At 39.4% G+C, this 21962-nt stretch overlaps 1 protein-coding gene across 2 annotated transcripts in view; it reads left to right on the forward strand.

The window, feature by feature from the left end:
• The first annotated feature begins 382 nt into the window (after positions 1 to 382).
• GNA13 (G protein subunit alpha 13) overlaps positions 383 to 21962 on the forward strand; it is a 39818-nt gene continuing 18238 nt past the window's right edge. Inside the window, exons 1-2 of one of the 2 annotated variants that reach the window (XM_045569470.1) lie at positions 383 to 941; positions 3354 to 3580. In XM_045569470.1, coding sequence (XP_045425426.1) covers positions 659 to 941; positions 3354 to 3580 — 510 coding nt within the window. In that variant the 5' untranslated portion in view covers positions 383 to 658. Of the gene's footprint in view, positions 942 to 1215; positions 1458 to 3353; positions 3581 to 21962 lie in introns of those variants that run through there. The other variant, XM_045569471.1, reaches the window with a different exon arrangement.

Here is a 21962-nt window from a genome sequence, read left to right on the forward strand (position 1 = left end):
CAAGAACCTGCCAGGCTCGCGCCGGCTGTGCGAATAACTTTCGAGCCAGTGGCCCAAAGTTAGTCGCGCGGACCGTGACAGCTGGCCCGGGGCGCGCAACCCAGGAGAAAGGGCGGCGGGAGCCCAAAGAGCAGGGTGGGGGGCCTGGTCTCCGGCCTCCAGGGCTCGGGGAAGGGGCCCTTCGGCCCAGAAGTGGGCGCAGCTAATTGCAGGCGTGCGCCGGCCGGGCCCACGTGACCGCGGCTCCCCACCCCTGCCGGGTCCTCCTCGCGCGCGGCCGGCCGTGGCTACGGGCACGCGAGCCAGAGAGCGAGCGCGTGACTCGCCAGCCCAGCGCGGGAGGCGGGGAAGAGAGAGAGACCGAGAGCCACAGAGCCCGCGGCGTGCGCGCGCGCTCCCGGGAGGCAGCGGGGGCGCGCACGGCCCGGGGCCACCGCCCCTCTCGGGCCCGCCCTCCTTCCCTCCCTCCCCGGCTGGCCCGGCCCGCCCTGCACGGCCCGCCCTGCGAGTCAGTTCGCTGGTTCCCTCCCTCCCCGGGCGCGCTCGGGCCGCCGCAGCGTTCCCCGCCCTCGAGCCGCGGAGCCGGAGCCGCCCGCCGCCCGAGGAGGAGGCGGAGGGAGCCGGAGCGGCCCGCCGAGGCGGCGGCGGCGGCGGCAAGATGGCGGACTTCCTGCCGTCGCGGTCCGTGCTGTCCGTGTGCTTCCCCGGCTGCCTGCTGACGAGCGGCGAGGCCGAGCAGCAGCGCAAGTCCAAGGAGATCGACAAATGCCTGTCGCGGGAGAAGACCTACGTGAAGCGGCTCGTGAAGATCCTGCTGCTGGGCGCGGGCGAGAGCGGCAAGTCCACCTTCCTGAAGCAGATGCGGATCATCCACGGGCAGGACTTCGACCAGCGCGCGCGCGAGGAGTTCCGCCCCACCATCTACAGCAACGTGATCAAAGGTGCCGGGCCGGGCCTGGGGCACCGAGGACCGGGGGCGGCGGCGGCGGGTGTGGGGCTGGGCACCGCCCTCGTCCGCTCTGTCGCTGGCGGAGGACCGGGCCGGGCGGCGGGCGGGAAGGGGGCGCGCCCCGGGCACCGGTCCTGCCTGCCCGGGTGCCCTCGCCCCGCAGGTGAAAGGATGCCCCGGGGCGCCCCGCTTTCCCTCTTGCCGCCCCAGTGGGCGTCACAGGCATTCCCCCAGCCCCCACCCCACCCCGGTGTCGCCCCCTCCGAGAGGGAAGTGAGGCGAGCCCGGTGCCTCTGGTGCAAGGTGACCTCCCCTGTCCTCCTCCCTGCAGGTGAGGCAGGAAGACCCTAGAGCAGCCCCAGACCCTACGCCCCCATCCCCCGCCAGGGCGCTGTATGTCGAACCTCGCTGTCCGGGGTGGGTGACCCGAGTCACATGGGGTCAATGTGCTCCCAACTCTCTGCTTCTTTGGCCGCCTCCTGAGCAAGGGAGTTCTGGAACCGTCGCAGTAAGGAAACTTTTTGCCTGAAGACTCTTGTCAAGGGCGTAGGGTGACAGCCTCTGGGGCCCTTTTGGGCAAGGATATGAAACTTGAGGGCGTCAGGTTTACTGCACTGGCATCAGGAAAGAGCAGACCCATACAGTTACTCTAAAAAAATAGCATCAGTGGTTTTTCGCCCCAGTGTCACGGTCAGGTAACATGTTTCTCTGTAATCATCGTACAACACGTTCCACTCTCCTTTTTGCTAAGTGATTGGGGGCGGGAAGGAGGGGGGTACCACTGCTCGCTTCTATTTAGATGAAATTGTGTAGTGATATGAAGACTCTTTGGCCTCAAAGTCATGCGGTTCCTGTACGGGTGGAGTCAATGAATCAGTGTTGGGTTGGATAATAGGCTCTGCTCTTGTATTTTCAAAATTAAACTTTGTTCTTAAAGTGAAAAATACACAAGGTCTTTATATCTGGGCATTCAAAGAAATCAAGAAGTTTTTATTTTGTCATTTGAAAGGTAATTAGCACTCATTTTTCCTAGTGCTAATGTTTTACACAAAAGGCCTCTTGGCAAAATTGAGGTACATCCCCTGGTACTTCAGGTGCATCAGGATTTTATTTTATCTCGGGAGCAGTTTATCTAGGAGTTTGCTACGGATTGCAGGTCTTTTCAAGTGGTGTTTTTTTAAGTGGGATTTTTGTTCAAGAGGTACGTAAGTAATTCATTCATGTTGCTTTTTTTCCTCCCGGAGTTTTGGTAGAGAAAAACTGCCTGCCTGGAGGAGGAGCCATTGTGGGGTAATGACTGGAGAAGAATGCTAGGCCAGGAGCTGACAGGCCACAGATAGCTCTCAGCCCGAGCACCTCTGCAGTTAAACTGTAAAGAACAGTTGTATTTATCCTGCCTTACCAGTTAGCGCAAGACTAATTAAGGTTTCTTTCAAGGCCACAGACCCTGCCTTGTTAGTCCTTAATTGAAGGTACCTTTATATCCTGATGCAGCTGAACTTAAGGAATTATGTTAATGAATAGAGTCAACATGCTAACTGTGAGCCAGGTAAACACCTAGATCTTACTGTATAGTGGGTCCTAAGTGTGACCTACTTTGAGCATTGATTATGAGATGAAGTAAGTCACTAGACATCTAGTTTTTTTGAGTTGGTATGATCGGAAAATTGCCAGCAAAACATTTTTTCAAGTATCCGAATGACTTCCTAATAGCCATAGGGCTGTTAAGATTGACTGAGGGTCATAGTTTAGTTAGTGACAGAAATAATTGAGTTTGAACTAACCTCTGTGAGTTGGAGTCTGTTTTTATATCATTTTGCAGTTGGTCTTCCTTTTAGGGAAATCTAAAGCCATCCTGTGACTTACACTGATTTGAAGCTTGGGCTGGAAGAAGTTTTTGAATCTTCATTGTGTTCCTAGAAGACTTAATGTTGGTACTAGAGTGCTGAGGGAACAAGCAGAATGTGGAGCTATAATGTTTGGTTCTTAGTGTTTCATAAATAAATGTCTTTTAGACAAGCTCATAAAATCTTGGTTGTAGTCGTTTTCTGCAGAGCCTGGACATTGGGCTGTGCAGTATGATTTCTTTTTCCTTTCCCTGTTTGGTTCTCTTTTGACCACCTTCTATCCCAGAAATTATTTTATAAATTGGAGTATGTTAAAATCCTTCAGAAAGAGCAATTGAGTTAATAGTATTTGCTTTTCAAGGCTCTAATTTTAAGACAGTGAGCAACTGTTAGCTTTTTTAACCTCTGAGAAGTTGTGGGTGTTTGTTTTGATGTTGGTCTCCATTTCTGGATGATGTGGGCCTGGAGTAATTCAGAAGTTTAAGGAAATAATACTAGAGTGAAAACATAGGTACTATCTAATGACTCCTCTCCACATTTTTTCTTTTTAAATAAAGGTATGAGGGTGCTGGTAGATGCTCGAGAGAAGCTTCATATTCCTTGGGGAGATAACTCAAACCAACTCAATGGAGACAAAATGATGGCATTTGACACCCGAGCCCCCATGGCAGCCCAGGGATTGGTGGAAACTCGGGTTTTTTTACAATATCTTCCTGCTATAAGAGCACTGTGGGCAGACAGCGGCATACAGAATGCCTACGACCGGCGTCGAGAATTTCAATTGGTAAGAGATTTGCTCTTTTAAAATGTTGTGGTTTTAATGACATTTAGTAACACAGGTTGCACATCCCTAATCCAAAGGCCAAATTCTGAAATGTTCCAAAATCCAAAATTTTTTGAAAATGGAGAAACAGATGGAGGTTTAGTGACAGACCTAAAATGTTCTGACCTATAATGAGTATGTGTGAAAATATTGTATAAAATTACCTTTAGGTATGTGTCTGAGGTGTATGTGAAACATAAATTAATTTTATGTTTAGACTTGGGTCCCACCCCCAAGATAGCCCATTATATATATCCAAAATTTGGAGTATTCCAAAATCTGGAAATACGTGAAATCCAAAACACTTCTGCTCCCAAGCATTTTGAGTAAGAGATACTCAACCTATATCTGATTTTAGCACACTTTTTCGCTGACATACACAATATAATGTATCTCTCCAAAATTGTAGCCTCAGAAATTTGGGCTGCTATAGATAACCTTTTTACTAAGCAAGATAAAAATAAGGTAAACTCCACAGATTTGGTAAAGCTATTCTATTTAATAGATCATTCTTCCTTTTTGAAACTGAGGTCGTAGTGATTTTCTTAGGTATTTTTCTCTAATTTTATTCTCTTTTTGAAAATAATTTCCTCCCAATTATAGCAACCGTATTCATCCTTCTTACAAACTGACCATTTACTCTTGGAATAAGAATTTAGTAACTGAACCTAGTTGTTCAAATGTGCTGTTTAGTCTTTTGAGGTACTCATTTTATGATACAGGTTAATTTAATATATAGAGAGATTAAAATCCTTAATGTTTAACAATAAATATGCTTTTTATATATTTGCATTGTGTGTGTATTTCTAAGGCTCCTAACCACATTTTATAAAATGTTTTTCTTTAAAATAATCTTAGTTATTTTTTGTACCTTTGTTTCACATAGGAAGCACCCAGAATTTATTTTACATTTATTATTCCCCTTTGTCTTAAACAAGACTACCCATAAAATACTTAGTAGCCATTGCACAGCATTGAAGAAAGGATAGAAAAGAAAGTATCCAATCCAGGTTAAAGATACAAAACTAATCATTGAAACAGATTTTTAATCAAGTGTTTTGTAATTTAATTGTGAATGCTTTGATTTTAATCTGGGTTTTATTTGCCAAAGATCAGAAAAATACCAACAGTGATAGCAATCTAGACTGTGCAATTTGGAGATAAAGAGTTTTACTGTAATATGGTTAAAATAAAGTGACAGTTAAAAGTAAAACTGCTTAGGAAGTTGTCTGATGATGTCACCAACATTAAAGCAATCTACACTTACGGGTGTGGCTACAGAATGATGTACAACCAGCAGTCTTTGCTGTTACTATTTGTACTCAAAAGAAATCTTGACTACTAAAAATTCTAGAAAAGTGTTCCTGGTAGCTTTTTATAAAACTGACACCTTAATCTCTTTTTTTTAGTTATGGCTCTTTTCTTTCTTTCTTTTTTTTTTGTTTTAAACAACCTCTTATATCTTTCATTCAACTAGCTCTTGATTACGTACTATCTTGTATAGTTCCCTTATATCATACGTGCTTCTTTTCAAGTAACTTGTACATTTCTAAAAGGGACTATCTCACATTATTATTAAAATTGAGTAGCTGTCAGCATTATATGTTGAAAACTATGAATTTAACTTGGCAAGTGACCTCCATCCGATTCCCTGATTTCTGGTTAGTTGTTGTCCTTTGGTCAGTATTTGTTCTTTTATTTTTGGTAGATGGCTTGCATAAGTTCCTCTACATACCCCTTCCCATCGCCCTTCACCCTCCCTCCCGTTTTTAAGTGTTGCTTACTCTCCACTCTTCTTAGTTCATTTTCTCACCTAACTACACTTTCCACTCTGTTTTCTCAGGCTCTTATTCATTCTTCCAGGTCAGGGAAGAAACATCCACCTGTGATAAGCATATAGTACAAACTGAATGAATAAATGAATAGCTATGTATGTACCCAAAAGTTCTCTGTGGGAAAGTTCCATATTTACTCCAAGTCTGTTTAATTGAAGTTGGGCTTAACTGACATTTTTTTAATTTGGAAGTTCACATCTTAAAGTTTCATAGCAAGTCTGTCATGGGATCATAGCTGAGAAAGCATGCCTAAGTATTTCTTTGTCATTTAAAGCAAATGGGTAAAAGTACTCTGGATGAAGACCTGCATATTCTTGACTTGAGCCAGCTAGTGCTTTAGAAGCAGCGAAGTCCTCAAGGGCAAAGAGACAAGTTCCAGGAACACTTTTTTCCATAAAAAAAATAGAGACACAAGAAAAGAGGAACAGGGTGAGACCCAGTTCTAAGCTCCTGGAGGACAGGGATTTTCGTCTTGAGTGCATCCTCAGCATTAATAGTACCTGGCATGTGTAGTGGATGCTCAATTATTATACTGAATTAATGACGTTCATAATTTTGGATGCTCTGATGCATGGCATAGTGTTGAACACTGAGCAAGCACTTGGCTTATTTAAAATTTTCCTCAAAGTTATTGTCAGTTCCTTCTCTTCACCTATAGCAGATCCCCAAGTCCTGACTTTTCTACCTCTGTAATAGCTCTTGTATTCATTCCCTCTTTTCCTCTTCCTTTTCCTTTTCCTTCCTTATTGTTCTAGTACTTCTTACTTGGACTCCAAGGTAATCTTGTTCAAATACAGCATGGGTTTGCTCAGAAAGTTCTGATCACTTTCCATTACCTCCAGAACAGAGTTTAGCCTCTTTCTGTGAGTCAAGACTAGCAAGCTTACCTATGATTCCAACAATGTATTTCGTTAGGATTCTGAACATACCTTGTAAACCTCTCTATTCCGCGTACCCTGATTTTCTCCTCCCATGGCTCTCTTCATGTAGTGCCTCTGCCAGAATTTTTCTTTACCGTTTCTCTTCATTGGGACTTATAATTTTAAGTTGACTAAATATGGTCCATGGCCTCTTTGCATTCAACTAGAATGCTGGTTAGAACAAACAGATTCCCAGGCTTCATCACCTAAGGATCTGATTCAGGAACCTGGGATGGGCCTCAGCAATCTGCATTTTTGGCACACAGCAGTAAGTGATATGGATGAATTTGCTCCATGTTCCCACCTTCCCTAGGAACAATGCCTTAGGGCTATGTCTCCTTATTTGAAGCATCCCCAGTCCTCCTGGCCAGAATGGTGCTGTCTGTGCCTTGTATTCTCCCTAGCAGGCTTGCTTCTAACACTTGTCATGGTCCTCAGTGCGTTAGTGCGTTAAAGTTACCTACATTCATACTTGGCTGTCTCACTAACATAGAAAATCCTTTGGTATGCCTTGTTTGACCTTTTCTCTTCCACCAGCGTATCGCCTGACACTTAACTTTATTTCCTCATTTTTTAGACACTCTGAATTTCAAAGGTCTTGACAAGAAAAAAAGAAAGAAACATTCACATTAAGTTCCTTCTGGGAAATACAGATTATTTCTATATGTTAGTTTGCTAATTTTCCAGAAAATGGGAAGTCCTTGTATTATATAATCATAATTTGGGGAGTTTAAAAAAATGTCTTTTTATGTTTAGCAACGTATTTTTGAGTCTTGATTAGAAACAGTAAACATTAGGGGAAATGGGAAGAGTTAGCAGATAAAGTAACTAAGATTAAAATTAGCCTTTTCATTTCAACTAATGATTGATTATTAAATTTATTAATGCAAATTGAGATGAAAAATATACTGACAGTTTTTAAGGCTCTCTGTGACTTAACATTTTGCTTAAGATGAATAATGCCTTTAATCAATTTTTTTTTTTTTTTTTTTTTTGAGACAGAGTCTCACTTTGTTACCCGGGCTAGAGTGAGTGCCGTGGCGTCAGCCTAGCTCACAGCAACCTCAAACTCCTGGGCTTAAGCGATCCTACTGCCTCAGCCTCCCGAGTAGCTGGGACTACAGGCATGAGCCACCATGCCCGGCTAACTTTTTTGTATATATATTTTTAGTTGGCCAGATAATTTCTTTCTATTTTTAGTAGAGACGGGGTCTCACTCTTGCTCAGGCTGGTCTCGAACTCCTGACCTCGAGCGATCCACCCGCCTCGGCCTCCCAGAGCTAGGATTACAGGCGTGAGCCACCGCGCCGGCCTTAATCAATTTTTTGGATAAGGATAGGGTAGTGATATCATAGCTTAGGTTTTTAGCAGGCCACTTGTTTGTTAGTAATAACTTTGGGTGCAAACATGAATGTTTTCCTTTCTAAGTTCCCAAAGGCAAACATTTCCTTTTCTGGTTAGTTCCATTATGGGTAAGCAAAATAGCTTACTGGGGAAAAGAAAAACCTAAGATTCACATTCTTGTTATAACTTAATCATCGTAAGAAGTGATCTCTTTTATTACTGGATTAAATATTTGTAATACTCTGCTTTGGCTATACGGTGAGTGTAACCTGCCACTGTGCTAATGAGTTACCCTATCTTTGGAAAAATTTCTCATGTGACAATAACCAGAGAATTTGGGAACTAACTTAGATGACTGAAGATGTAGGGGTCGGGGTTGGCTGGGCTATGATACAATGGAAATATGGATCAGAACTAACAAATTGGCATAACTAAAAGTCATTGCCAACTAATTTTTTTTTGTTTAATTTACATTTTCTTATTGAGGTAAGCAACACTGGTTATATAGGACAGGACAGTGTGTGTGATGGGGAGAAACACCCCACAGCTTCCTAGTTTCTATAAATAATTTAACATTGTCAGCATTAATACAACTTCCTTTAATGGCCAGTCTGTCTTTGCAATTCCTGAAACCAGTACTGTTTTCTTTGTTAATCATGGTACCTTCGATTAGTCTTAATTCTTCCTCAAGTGGTACGGTTTGTGCCTGATGATAGTTACACATCTCTAAGTTGATAAGGTAGATTTTTCATTAAGACAGAGATTCACTCCTCAATCTGTGTAACAGAGTAACTATTTAGCTTCATGATTGCGTGTAAAAAGGAGGTGAGTGCCAGCTAAATAAACCTAGAAACTTCAGTTTTAGCTAAAATATTTATTTTTTTATTTGCACTGTGGCATGTATTTAAAATACAAAAGAATCAGAGTCATTTGAAGCTAGGCAGTATTGTGTACCTGTAGTCCCAGCTGCTGGGGGAGGCTGAGGCAGGAGGATCACTTGAGCCTAAGAGTTCAAGTCCAGCCTGGATAACATAGTGAGGATCTCATCTTAGAAAAAAAAAAAAATCATTTGTTTATTCTTTAACACTAATTTGGATTTGTTTTAAAGAGTGAATCAGTTACTACTTTCAGTTGTAAAAATATTGTAAAATACTATGGAGGATCGGTTCATTTTCTCAAATCTAGCAAGGACTTTGAGTTGCTGAAAACCTATTGAGCGTCTACTGATTCTAGGGCTAGAGTTAAATATTTCGGCCTATATAACATAAGGATTATATATAACGTTAAAGATAGTAGAGATTTTAAAGTTTAGGTCTCTATAGGTAGAATTGCCTTTTGATGAAACTGATCACATATCAGAGTGGTTACATTTTATCTAGACCTTGGAAACCCAGAGCTGTATTTATGTTTACTTTAAAAACAGAGAGGGTGTTTTGGGATGTGCTTATAGTTTTATTACAACTTTGTGCGTTGTGGGTATGTGTGTGTGCAGACAAAGGTATATCACTTGATGTGTTCTGTTATGTTGACATTTTTGTGTTTGCATTTTTTTGGCGGAAATAACTGGCTGTCAGCTGTCTGGGCTGTTGGTGCTAAAGGGGAATTGTTTACTGTGCTGCTTTCTGTATTACCTTTTATTACTAAATAAAGCTAGTTGTACAGTAATTTATGCTGCTCTGAAAGTGTTTATTAAACAGTTTCATTTGGAAATTAGCACCTGTCTTGTATGTAATTGTTCAGAATTGCTTTTGTTTTGGAGAAGGGGACATCAGAACACTTTTATTGTTATTTTTATGAACTCCTTTGAAATGCTTCTCATATTATGTCACAGTTTTCATACTGTCTGTAAGCACCCCAGATTTTGCAGTTTGTCACAGATTTTTGTCACAGTTAGAAGTGACATAATTTTTCTATAGTGTGTATTTCTGGAAATTAGCAGTGGTTTTTATTTCCTTGCTTGAAAGTACTCCATTTTTCTCTAGTTACGTGATACTATTCTTTGTATATATCGGGAACTTATTTTACAAGATGCCTTTTTTTCAAGAGAAATTGTTATAGTCACTTTAGCAGAGCAGTATTAGAATGGGCTGATAAGAATCAAGGAAATAATTTTGTTTTGAGAACTGGACTTCAGTGGATTTGGCCAAAGTTAGCAATCTGTTGCAGTGACGGTAGTTCTTGATCTTCATCTTTTATATTTAATCGCTCTTCTTTTGGAAAAATGAATCAAAAAGACTTTTAAATCAGTGCAGTGGGTGAACTTCTTCATCCCTGTCTACTCTGCAGTGATGAAGTAGGAGTACTCTTCGTTGATTTATTTTGTTTTTTGATCTAAGTATCAAGACTGATGTACTTAGTTGTGCTATATGTGACTTTTTTTTAACTTTTATCTTCCATACAGATTAACAACCATGTTCAAACTAACTGATTTATTTTACATACTGCAAAACATTTTTACATTTAGTTTTAATGTAATGACCTTAAAATTTGATGCGGCTTTCTGCTGTGCTGAGGGATGTAGTGGAGCAAGACAGCTAGCCAGAGTCGTGTTTTGGCTGCCACTCACTGCTCGGATGAGTCCCTCATTCTCTCTGAATTTCTGTTTCTCCAGCTGTAAAATGGGGACCATCACAGGACCTGATATTAGTTATTGTGAGGATTACATGAGATGCTCCATGTAAAGCCCTTGGCACAGTGCCTGACACGTATTAACCATATTATTAATATTAGCCATTAATATTCCTGATATATTAGCTTTATAAAAAGTAAAGCACTAGAAGCTTTGATTTACTCTCTAAACTTGATTACCAGTATAAAAATTCTGAATTCTGAATAATGCAGACCACACGTTGGAGACTTGAGGTATTCATTATTACATTGGTTCTGGTTGCCTAATATCATTTTGTTTAATTTTTAGGTTGAAAGTTTATGTTGTTCTTCATTTCTTTACGGTACCTTTTTAAACAACCAGAAACATTTTATAAATGCTGGGTCTATATTTTTATGGCTAGTCCTTGTGTATATTTGTAAATGATTTGAAAAGCATACACAATTCTAAAGAATCAGATGTCATTTGAAAATAATAAAGCATTATATAGATATATGGTGAAACTAACCAGTATTGACCTTTCTCATTCTGACTATGAGATTTATAGCTGGAATTATTTAATTGTTTGGAGAATGTATTCCTGAAATGCTTCAGCTGTGTAGGCAGAAGGAGCCAAATCCTTATCTGCCTGCTGGAGGCACGGTAAGATAACCTTTGGCATAGGTGCAAGTGCTCCACCACTCCCACTGAATGTGCTGCTCTCTTCTGCCCCTTCACCTTTGTCTCCAGGGCACTCCGCATTCCCCCTCCACACGCACACACAGAAGGACTCTTTCCCTTTCTGCCATTTCCATGGTCTGTGACTTGGCAGAGGTGTTGGGAGTACTTAGGTTAAAGAGGGTATGTGGGCTTCATTTGCAAGGTAAAAATATTGAATATGTTCATAAAATACAGAATGATTTTTTTTAAGGTTCCATGTTGCTTTTTGTGAGATCTTAGAACTTCTAACCATTTTGTATAAAAAGCAATTAAAACCATTAGTAGATGATGCCTACTTTTTCTCACAGAGCAAAATAAAATTCAAATTTCAAATTTGCTCCCCTTAACGAAAAATCTATTGATTTTAGCATTTAAAAACAATGTTGGTCAACAAACAAAACTCTTCTATACCACTCCCCACTCCCAAAAAAGTATAACAGTGTCTTTGGGTTCTTTGAGCCTAGCAGCTATATTTAGCTTGTAAATAGGACATTTCTTTTCTCTTTTAACTCCTCAAGAAAGGTTAAAGAAAAACTGGAATAATGACTAATTGGGGAGAGAGACTTTCACTTTCCTTTTTAACATCCTGGTTACTGTTTTCCTATTTCTGGGTAACTTTTTAAACAATTATTTTTCTTTTAAATAGGATGAATTGGCTCAGTAGAAGTTATGAAGAAATCTGTCATCTTATATAATCATGTGATTTTTATTTAAGCTTCATAATGCGAAGTGTGGTTGTGTCCGTTCATTGATATTAAGTAAAAGAAAAACTCATGGAAGCTACTAGCAATGAGCCGTTGCCCCAGATTTTCCAGGTTGCTAGAGAGTTGGTCACAAGTTACTGCTTGGCCTGCTCTGCTACAGTAGGCCTAATAAGTGAAAAAGTGTGCCTGGAATATACTTTAGACAAAGAAAATTGCTATTCAACTATAAGATGGTCTCTAAATCTATTTTTATTGATGTTTTTAAAAAAGTAAATAATTGAACACTATCTAGTCACAAAGCTGCAAATACTATTTATCCTAGTTGAAATTTTTAAAAAGAAAAATATGATTTAGCCAATTCAGTTAAAAATACTGCATTCCAAATGGTTTGCTATTTTTAACTGTTACTAACTTGCCACATTTACAGTTAGACTGATTTTATTTGCTACAGTTTCAAAAATAGTAGGAACTTTAAGCTGTTACCACACAGAATATATATTAATACATTTCAACTCTAGGGCAAGGAGGGTTATACTTGCTTAAATTTTTTCTTAACTTTTTAAATTATGATATGCTATGGTTAAATGTTGCAACCAGTTTTATGGTTGGTGGTACAATTTAGTAAGAGAACCCAAGTTTTCCCCATTCTACAGTATTTTGCACATTGGTCTTAACGTATGATATCTTTCTTTTGAAAAAGTTGTTTATTTTTATTAAAAAGCTTCATTCTGTAGAAATGCATTGATAGGGGTATGTATGTCCATCTCATTTTTATATGTAATTGCATTCTGTATGCAGGAATTAAAATTTAGACCATTATTTTAAGAGTATCCAGTTTCATTATGATAATCTGAATGTTTTTCTCCTCAAATGTGAAAAGTGAGTAGCAAATGTAAAAGGCGATGAAGGCTAGAAAGCCCTGGGTAGCAGATTACAGGAGTTCTGTTATTCTGGAGCAGGTCTGGTAACAGTTCACTGGTAGCTTTCAGCCGCCATGCAGTCGTGTATTACTGAACACCTATTAATGAGTCAGGCACCTTTTTGCAGGCTAGGTGTTTGCCAGTGAACCAAACGAAAGTAATCCCTGTGTTGATCTTAAATGCTAGTTGGAGGAACCTATATTAAATGGCAAACAAATAACTATATAATCACTCATATGATAAATGCTTTGAAGAAAAAGAAAACAATGAGAGACCAAGAGGATAGTCCTGGGAGGTGACGTTTAGGTTAAGACATCATGGATGAGAAAGTGTCAGCCTGGCAAGGTGGGGGAAGAGTGCTTCAGCCAGGAGCACCATGAGCAAAGTCAGAAAAAGATGTGGTCAAGGCCATCAAGGGAGGGTGTGTGAGGGAGGTTCAAGCAGGTGGGGGAAACTGGCAGCAGCCTGTTACTGCCATGCTAAGGAGTTTGGGGTTTCTCTTGACTGCCTTGCAAAGCTACCAGAGGATTGGATTTCAGGCAAGATCACTCTGGCTGCTGTGTGGAAATTGGAGGGAAGTGGGAAGAACCTTTGCACCAGGTACTGTTCGTGGTGCTAGCCAGTTCCAAGAGTTAGCAGACTATTTCAGAGTAAGTGGCTTGTTGTCAGGTAGTGGCAGTAGAGATGAAGAGTAACAAAAGGATTCCAAGTATACTTTGTAGGGAAAATCATTGAGATTCTGGTAGATTGGATATGGAGTAAGGGAGAGAGGTATAGGTTATGAGTAACTCAAGTTTCTGCCTTTAACAACGAGGTGGATGTTGGTGCTTTTTATTGAAATGGAAAGATTGTGGGAGAACGAAACTTGAGGGGGAAGATTAAGAGTTTAGTTTGGGCATACAGACGGTGCTCAGATTACTATGGTTTGACTTAATGAATTTTCCAACTTTATGGTGGTGCAAAAGCAGTACACATTCAGTAGAAACCATACTTACAGTACCCATACAAGCATTCAGAACAGATTTCAGTAAATTACATGAGATATTCAGCACTTCATTGTTAAGATAGGCTTTGTGTTAGGTGATTTTGCCCAACTTTTGCCTAGTGTAAGTGTTCTGAGCATGTTTTAGATAGGCTAGGTAAGCTATGATGCTTGGTAGGTTAAGTACATTAAGTGTATTTTTGACTTATGATATTTTCAATTTACTATGGATTTATTTGGATGTAACCCCATTCGAAGTCAAGGAGCATAAGTACTAGATTGAGGTCTCTGAGAGACATGTAGGTGAAAACAACCAAGTAGACAGTTTAATACATGAGTCTTGAATCCAGAACAGAGTTTTGGGCTAGAGGTAGAAATTAGAAGTTGTTTTTATCCGGGTGATACATAAAATCTCTGTAGTTATTACTGAGTATGATTTCCCTGAGTATGATTACTCAGGGAAGGGATGTAAAAATACAGGCAGTTAGGGCTCATGGTAGAGTCTTGAGAACCTCCAAATCTCTTAGAAATACTCAGAGGAGGGGATGCTAACAGAAGTGACCAGAAAAGTAGGAGAAATTCAGGAACATGTCATGTCATGGAAGCCAGGAATGTGTTTCAAAAAGAAAAAAGGGGTCAGTGGTGCCTGTGCCAGCAAGAGGTCTAATAAGGTCAAGAATGACATGTCCATTGAGTTTGGCAACAGGAAGGTTATATATGTGCTGACCGTGGCGGGTGATGTGAGGGAGAGGCTTGACGAGGGGAGAGAGGTGAGGAAGTGGGGAAGCTGTACTTGAAATCAAGCTGACTGTCCTCCCCTCCCTTTTGCCATACTTTCAGCCACTTGGCTTAATAGGTTGTAGTTTGTCAGACCTTTATAAAGTGCAAGAGGACATTGCATGTATATTAACCAGTTTCTTTGAATCTCATTCTTAGCAGAGTTAAATATTAGTTAATCATACTGTTAATCTGTTAGGTTAGACAAATACAAAAAAGTTTTTTTCACCTTTTACTTGATTATTTTACTTATGATCATCTCCTATTTAGTAAGGGCAATAACTTGATCAGTTATACACATGGGGCTCATTCATTCTTCAGCAAGCATGTATTGAATACCTGCCCAGACTTGGCCCTGGGAACTCCAGTGAACTGCCTGTCTGGCTGCCTTACTGGGGACTCTTGACTTAGTGGGCACTAGGTAAGGCAACAGTAGTGGCAAATGATAGGATAAATGCTATCGTATACAGCAGAATCACTAAGTGTTTATTAAGCTAGAAAATACCTAAGGGAGCATGTAGTCCAGTTCACTTCATTTTGTATGTAAAACATCTATGGAGGTTAAGGACACAGAGGTTAAGGTCACAGCTCCTTTTGCTGATAGGGCCAAGATTAAAACTCGAGGCCGTAGGACTCTAGCCCATGTCTGTTACTCATTACCATGCTTTGCTGCTTCTCTTAATAAAAAAAAAATTAACCAAATAGTGACTTGGAAACAGGAACTGATGTGCCAGTATAAATTTTGAGCTAATTTTCCACGTTGCTCAGTATTTAGAAATATTTGTAGGTTCCATTGTTTTGTTGTCTAACACGATTGGTTGGGGATGGGGAGAGGAAGGTAGTTAATGCTCCTTGCAGGCTGTGTGGAACTTTTCTACTGGGAGGTAAGAGTTTGGGCTGACACTTGAACACTAAACTGGCAAATAATGTGATCTGGTTTTTCTCTTACCTGTTGCGTGATCTTTTTTTTTTTTTTTTAATACTACCTCTTTATTTTTAATTTATAAGGAGCCTCAAAATAGTTGTGTGATCTTAGGCATAGAATTACTTGATTAATTAATGTTGGTTATTGGGTAACATTTGAGTTATGGGGTATTTATTGTAGGACATCATCATAGAACAGAGCTTTCCAGCTGGTGTGCATTCATAGGGACTTTGGGGTATTACAGAGTTTTCTTATAGCCCCTCCAGACAGCAGGGGAATTGAAACTATATTTGAGAAGTATGTCCTGTGTCGGAAAACTGCACATTTATTCTTTTATTCCTTTTAACAATTGAGGTCATTTCTTTTTGGGAATCCAAAAAAAAAAAAAATTTACAAGTGAAGGGTTCTAGTTCTGGCAAAGCTAAATCTTTATGTGCTGCTCGGATTGTACTTGTTTGGCCCTTTTCAAAAAAGTATTTTAGCTTTTAGGAATTTTTCAAGGCTCAAAACTCTAAGTTTTCTGGTGTTATCATTATGTGAAAACTGAAGAGTAGTAAAGTGGTTGGTTTGTTTTGAGGGATTAATTTACAGGCTCCAGAATCGAAATTAGCTTTTTTTTAAAGCTTAAATTTTAAAACATATGAGTTCATTGTAAATTATCATCCAGTTAGCCAGCATACCACCACCCCAAGACATCTTTGTTGACATTTTGGTGTATTTCCTTCCAGTATTTCAATACAATATTGGATGTTAAGATAAACTTTGTACTTTCTGTACAACTTTATATCCTGTTCATTTAATGTTGCAACATTAGCATTTCCTGGAGGAGGGAGGTAATTTTCTAAGAGGATCAGCAAGGCATTCTTTAGAAATGGATGTGAATTTTTTATTTAAATGGATAATTCTTCCCTGTTTGTTTTTTTATGAACAGAAGGTAGTGGTGCTAAATGCTAACATAGGGAATAAATAATGGTTTAAGTCTTGCTGTGTTGCTGCCCAGTTGGTTGGCATTATATATTATGTCAGAGCTGTCCCAACTCTGCAGTATTGAACTCCTTTCCTTTTTTCTTTTTCCTTTTTTTTTTTTTTTGTTGAGACAGAGTCTTGCTCTGTTGCCCTGGGTTGAGTGGAGTGGTGTCGTCATAGCTCACTGCAACCTCAGCTCCTGGGCTCAACTGATCCTCCTTCCTCAGCCTCCTGAGTAGCTGGGACTACAGGCATGTGCCGTGATGCCTGGCTAATTTTCCATTTTTAGTAGAGACAGATTTCGCTCTTGCTCAGGCTGGTCTTGAACTCCTGAGCTTAAGCAGTCATCCAGCCTCGGCCTCCCAGAGTGCTAGGATTATAGGCCTGAGCCACTGCACCTGGCCTGAACTCTTTTCTTGCATTTAAAATTTGGACTTAACTTTTACTTTCTTAAGATAATAACAAAATTAAACATCTTACAAGGTAAGTATGTGTAAGATACATATGTATTTATAAATATTTATCAGGCATAAAAGCTAAAACTATTTTCTCTGTTTCTCCAGGATGAAGCATTTTAATAAAATAAGATCCTTTTTTTTGTGACTTCTGTAGTAGCAGAATTACTAAACTGCTTTGTACATTTTGTGTTATGTGTAAATTGGGATTTGGCAGGACCATGGAACTATTCCTAGAAAACTCTGATCATTAGGATTATGAGCCTTAAATTATTTTGGTGATAAGTCTAAATGAAAAACTTGATATAAAGAGGAATTTATAATAATTTATGAGTTATGTCAAGAATAAGACAATTTACAAAATAACTTAGTTCTTTCTAGAAGTCTCTTATTTTTAACATTGTGTCCTAGTTTTTTGGGGTTTTTTTGTAGCTTGTATACTAGAAAAAATTAAATTGTGTGTAAATGAGACAAAGGTAGTATCCTTTTGGAAATTCTACTTATCTAAACTATCTTAGATTGTTCTGGGAAGATAGTCAATTTGAAAAAAGTTTTCAAATATTAGGATGGTTATAATGTCCTAAATAAATAATTTTGGAAAAAAAATAAATAAAAATAAAAACATAAATAATTTTGGCTCTTTTGGGAATTTTAACTGATACACATAGAAAATATTGGCAAGAAATTTGAAACTCTACATTCACTTGGAGTCTATTTAATTTTGCTGTATCTAGAGAGCAAAGAAAAATGGCTTATTATTTCTTTGGTTATAAGTAAATACTGTCCTTTTCCTCAAGAACCAAACAAAAAGGCATGAGTGGTAGTAATTTAAGTATGCCTTAATGATAAAAATGACAATATTACCCTTATTAAAAACATGTGCTCACATCATAGCAAATACTTTGCTTTTTTCTAGAGAAAAACGAAGTAATAGAGAAAGTCATTAAAAAAAAAAAAAGCAGCCTCAAAGATAAGGAACAACAGAATAGGTCCTTTGTGAAAACCAGACAAAATGAGAATGTTGGAAGGGCATTACATAAAAGGAGAAGTGAAACTGGTCAGTGGTAAGCTCTGAGAACCAGAAGGAGAGTTTTATATGCTTCCCTGGTATGTAAAGCTAGCCTCTCAGTTGGTAAGACTTCTCAAGTAGTTTGTATCATAATTAATTTGAAATAAAAATTAAGGGGGAAAAGATAAGGGACCCATGATAGAGGTAGTATATTTCAAATATTTGAAATAGAGTGGTTTCAAGATTTTTTCACTTTAAAGTTATTATCAAAGCTATGAACAAACTCTTAAAGTATAATCAGGCCTTCTTTTATATTTACTGTCTTTAGGAATTGTATATAATATTAGAATCTTAGGATTTCAGATAAATAGTGTGAGCAGAGCAATGTAATGGTATCTTATTTTTATGTGAATATGTGGAGAGACAATAGAGAAAGGACAAATAGGATGGGAAATTGAGTCAAAATAGTGAGAAATATTGCCGCTGTTTTTTTTTTTTTTTTTTTTTTGAGACAGAGTCTTGCTCTGTTGCCCGGGCTAGAGTGAGTGCCGTGGCGTCAGCCTAGCTCACAGCAACCTCAAACTCCTGGGCTTAAGCGATCCTACTGCCTCAGCCTCCCGAGTAGCTGGGACTACAGGCATGCACCACCATGCCCGGCTAATTTTTTCTATATATATATTTTTAGTTGGCCAGATAATTTCTTTCTATTTTTAGTAGAGACGGGGTCTCGCTCTTGCTCAGGCTGATCTCGAACTCCTGACCTCGAGTGATCCACCCGCCTCGGCCTCCCAGAGGGCTAGGATTACAGGCGTGAGCCACCGCACCTGGCCTGCCTTCTGTTACTCGCCATATCTTTAGGTTCAAATGAAGAGTCTTGATTGATGAACCAGCATTAACCCCAGACTTTTCCATTTTGTACCTTATTTGTATTTGGCATTTAATTCTTGCTGAAAACTTTATATAAGTACATGGTAGATGGAAAAACTTCTCTTATATTATACAAAGTCTATCCATAGAATATTATCCTAAAGGCACCTTATTTAGATGTGACTTCATTAAGATGTTTTTAGGACTGAAATTGTTCCTACATACAAATGTGAATTATTGATAAGAGCCTAAACCAACATCTCTTTTAAAGGCAAGTTAATAAGTTTCCTATTGAATAGATTTCCCCAAGCATATGCTTAATGAATCCTGCCTACAGAATATTTAGAAAACACTTTGACCTGGATTTGTTTTTGGATGATAAGACTGTTGGAAATTAAAGGCACATTATAGATAATATAAAAACTGTATTATGCTAATAGAGGTAATTCACAGTTGTGATCTTTTTAAGGCATTAACATAGATTTCCAGTTTTCTCTCGTATCACTTGACTCTTTTTCCTCTTTGAAATATCCCAGACTTGCAAATGGAAGGACTTAAATATTCATGGAAAGTGTACAAACCATTTTAAATCATTCAGCTTAGTATTTTAGAACACAAACATCTACAGTCATGTGCCATTGTTTCTGTCAGTGATGGACCCCATATAGGACAGTGGTCTCATGCATTTTGTTGTGGGGTTTTTCTTTTCTTGTTCTTTTTTTTTTTAATAAAGAGACAGGGTCTTACTATGTTGCCCAGGCTGGCCTCGAACTCTTGGGCTCAAGCAGTCCTCCCACCTCAGCCTCCCAAAGTAGCTGGAACTACAGGTGTGCACCATCCCATCTGGCTGGTCACATAAGATTATAGAGCTTCCCTATACAGGCATACCATTGTCTATGTTTTATAACTACCCTTTCTATGTTTAGATACACAAATACTTACCATTGTGTTACAGTTGCCTATTGTATTCAGTACAGTCACATACTGTGTACAGGTTTGTAGCCTAGGAGCAGTAGCCCATACCATATAGCTTAGGTGTGTAGTAGTAGGCTATACTATAATGGGTCTGTGTAAGTACACCCCCTAATGTTTACACAATGATGAAATCACCTAACAACACATTTCTTAGGTTCACAGTGGTCCCCAACCTCTTTGGCACCAGGGACTGATTTCATGGAAGACAATTTTTCCACAGACCAAGGGCAGGGGCTGGGGATGGTTTGGGGATGATTCAAGCACATTACATTTATTGTGCAGTCACACCTCTCTGCTAATGATAATGTATATTTGCAGCCACTCCTCAGCGCTAGCATCACCACCTCAGCTCCACCTCAGATCATCAGGCATTAGATTCTCATATGGAGCACATGACCTAGATCCCTTGCAGGCGCAGTTTACAATAGGGTTCATGCCCCTATGAGAATCTAATGCTGCAGCTGATCTGACAGGAGCTGAGCTTACGCGGGGATGAGAGCCATGGGGAGCGGCTGTAAATACAGAGGAAGCTTCGCTCTGCCCCTCCCAACCTCCTGCTGTGTGGCCTGGTTCCTAACAAACCACAGACCAGTACCGGTCCAGGGCCCAGGAGTTGGGGACCGCAGTCTCAGAATATATCTCTGTTAGTCAGCAAGGCATGACTGTATTTTGTAGTGTACTTACACTTGTTTAGGGAATGTTCTGCTCTTTATAGCACTTGGCTAGTCACTGGTTCTCTCTATAAAGAGAGACTGGGTGTTAACTTTGAGTTATACTACGATTTTCAAAATCACATATATAATTAGGTTTCAAAAGAAAATTTCTCACTACCTAATTATCTTAGTAATATAGATTGTCTTTGAATTTTAATATTTCTTGAACTATTATGTTTAAACAAAAGACTATTTTAGGTGATGTTAGTCTCATAATTGAAAGGGCCATAACACATAAAGATGGAATACTTTTTAATTCACTTTATTTTATTCTTTACAGTTGACTTATTTTTTTCAAAGTGAAGTTTCTGCCATTTGTAGACATACTTAATTGGCCTGCAATTAAATTTTCGACATTTTACAAGATTAAGCAATGATGGTTCATTTTAAAAGCAAAGAAACTTTTGAACGGCCCATTTTAGTGTGTTAGTCTTCTGACTTTCATTATAGTCTGCAAAATAATTTGGTAAAATAAAGTTAATTATAAGCATGACACATATTACCTAACATTCTTGTTGTCAGAATTTGACATTTGTCAAATTTCCCAGTATTAGTAATTAGAATATATACTATGTGTGGCAAAAATGAAACCTTGCAAATTCTTCATGATCTGTGATTCTTCACCACTGTCTGGAGATCTAGTCCTGAAGCGGGTAGTAACCCTGCTTGGTCCTTGAGTTTGGATCTGTTGAAACTTTAAGATTAGAAGCATTCTGAAATTTTCTAACTCCGCTCAGAGAAAAAGCAATTCTGAAGATTTATCATCATCTTTGCCCCTTTCACATTCTATCTGAATATTATTCTCTTTGAGCTCCTAGGATACTTTATCCTTTTTATGAGTGTCTTTTTGATTGATGTTAACATTTCATGGTTACTTACGTAGAGTAGAATCGTCTCATTTCATCTTAGCATCTTCCCCGTACCACTGCCCACAGTGCTTTTCAGCATATTCAGACATAATGAAAAAAGTAATGTACTTCATGCCACTGAAGAACTTAGCCATATACCTTTGAATTGATCTCTCAGTTTTCTGCCTTTAGTATTTACAATTATAAACAAATGGAATTTAGTGAAAGTTACTTTAAAAGGCCTTCCTGGCTGGGAGCAGTGGCTCATGCCTGTAATCCCAGCACTTTGGGAGGCTGAGGCGGGAGGATCAGTTGAGGCCAGGAGTTCGAGACCAGCCTGGGCAACATAGCTAGACCCCATCTCTATAAAAAATGTTTAAAAATTAGCTGAGTATAGTGGCACACACCTGTAGTCCTAGCTACTCAGAAGGCTGAGGTAGAAGAATCACTTGAGCCCAGGAGTTCAAGGTTATAGTGATCTGTGATTGCACCACTGCACTCCAGCCTGGGTGACAGAGTGAGACCTCATCTCTGAAAAATACAGGGAGGGCCTTTCTCCCCAATATATTATGCTTGTCATGACTCGGACATTTGCAGAAATAAGATGGAAAAAAGATACCATCAAGGGGAAGTTACAATACAAAAAATTTGACAAATGTTTGTGTAGCTATTGGTATGTACAAGATAATATTCTGTTCTGGTATACAGAAGTTTAGCAGAGGGACTTGGAATCTAGATTTTTACAGATGGGACTACATACAAAAATATAGAATTGCTATATTGCAAAAGATGTTGG

The sequence above is a fragment of the Lemur catta genome, chromosome 15 (assembly GCF_020740605.2).
Source record: "Lemur catta isolate mLemCat1 chromosome 15, mLemCat1.pri, whole genome shotgun sequence".
NCBI classification, from domain to species: domain Eukaryota; kingdom Metazoa; phylum Chordata; class Mammalia; order Primates; family Lemuridae; genus Lemur; species Lemur catta.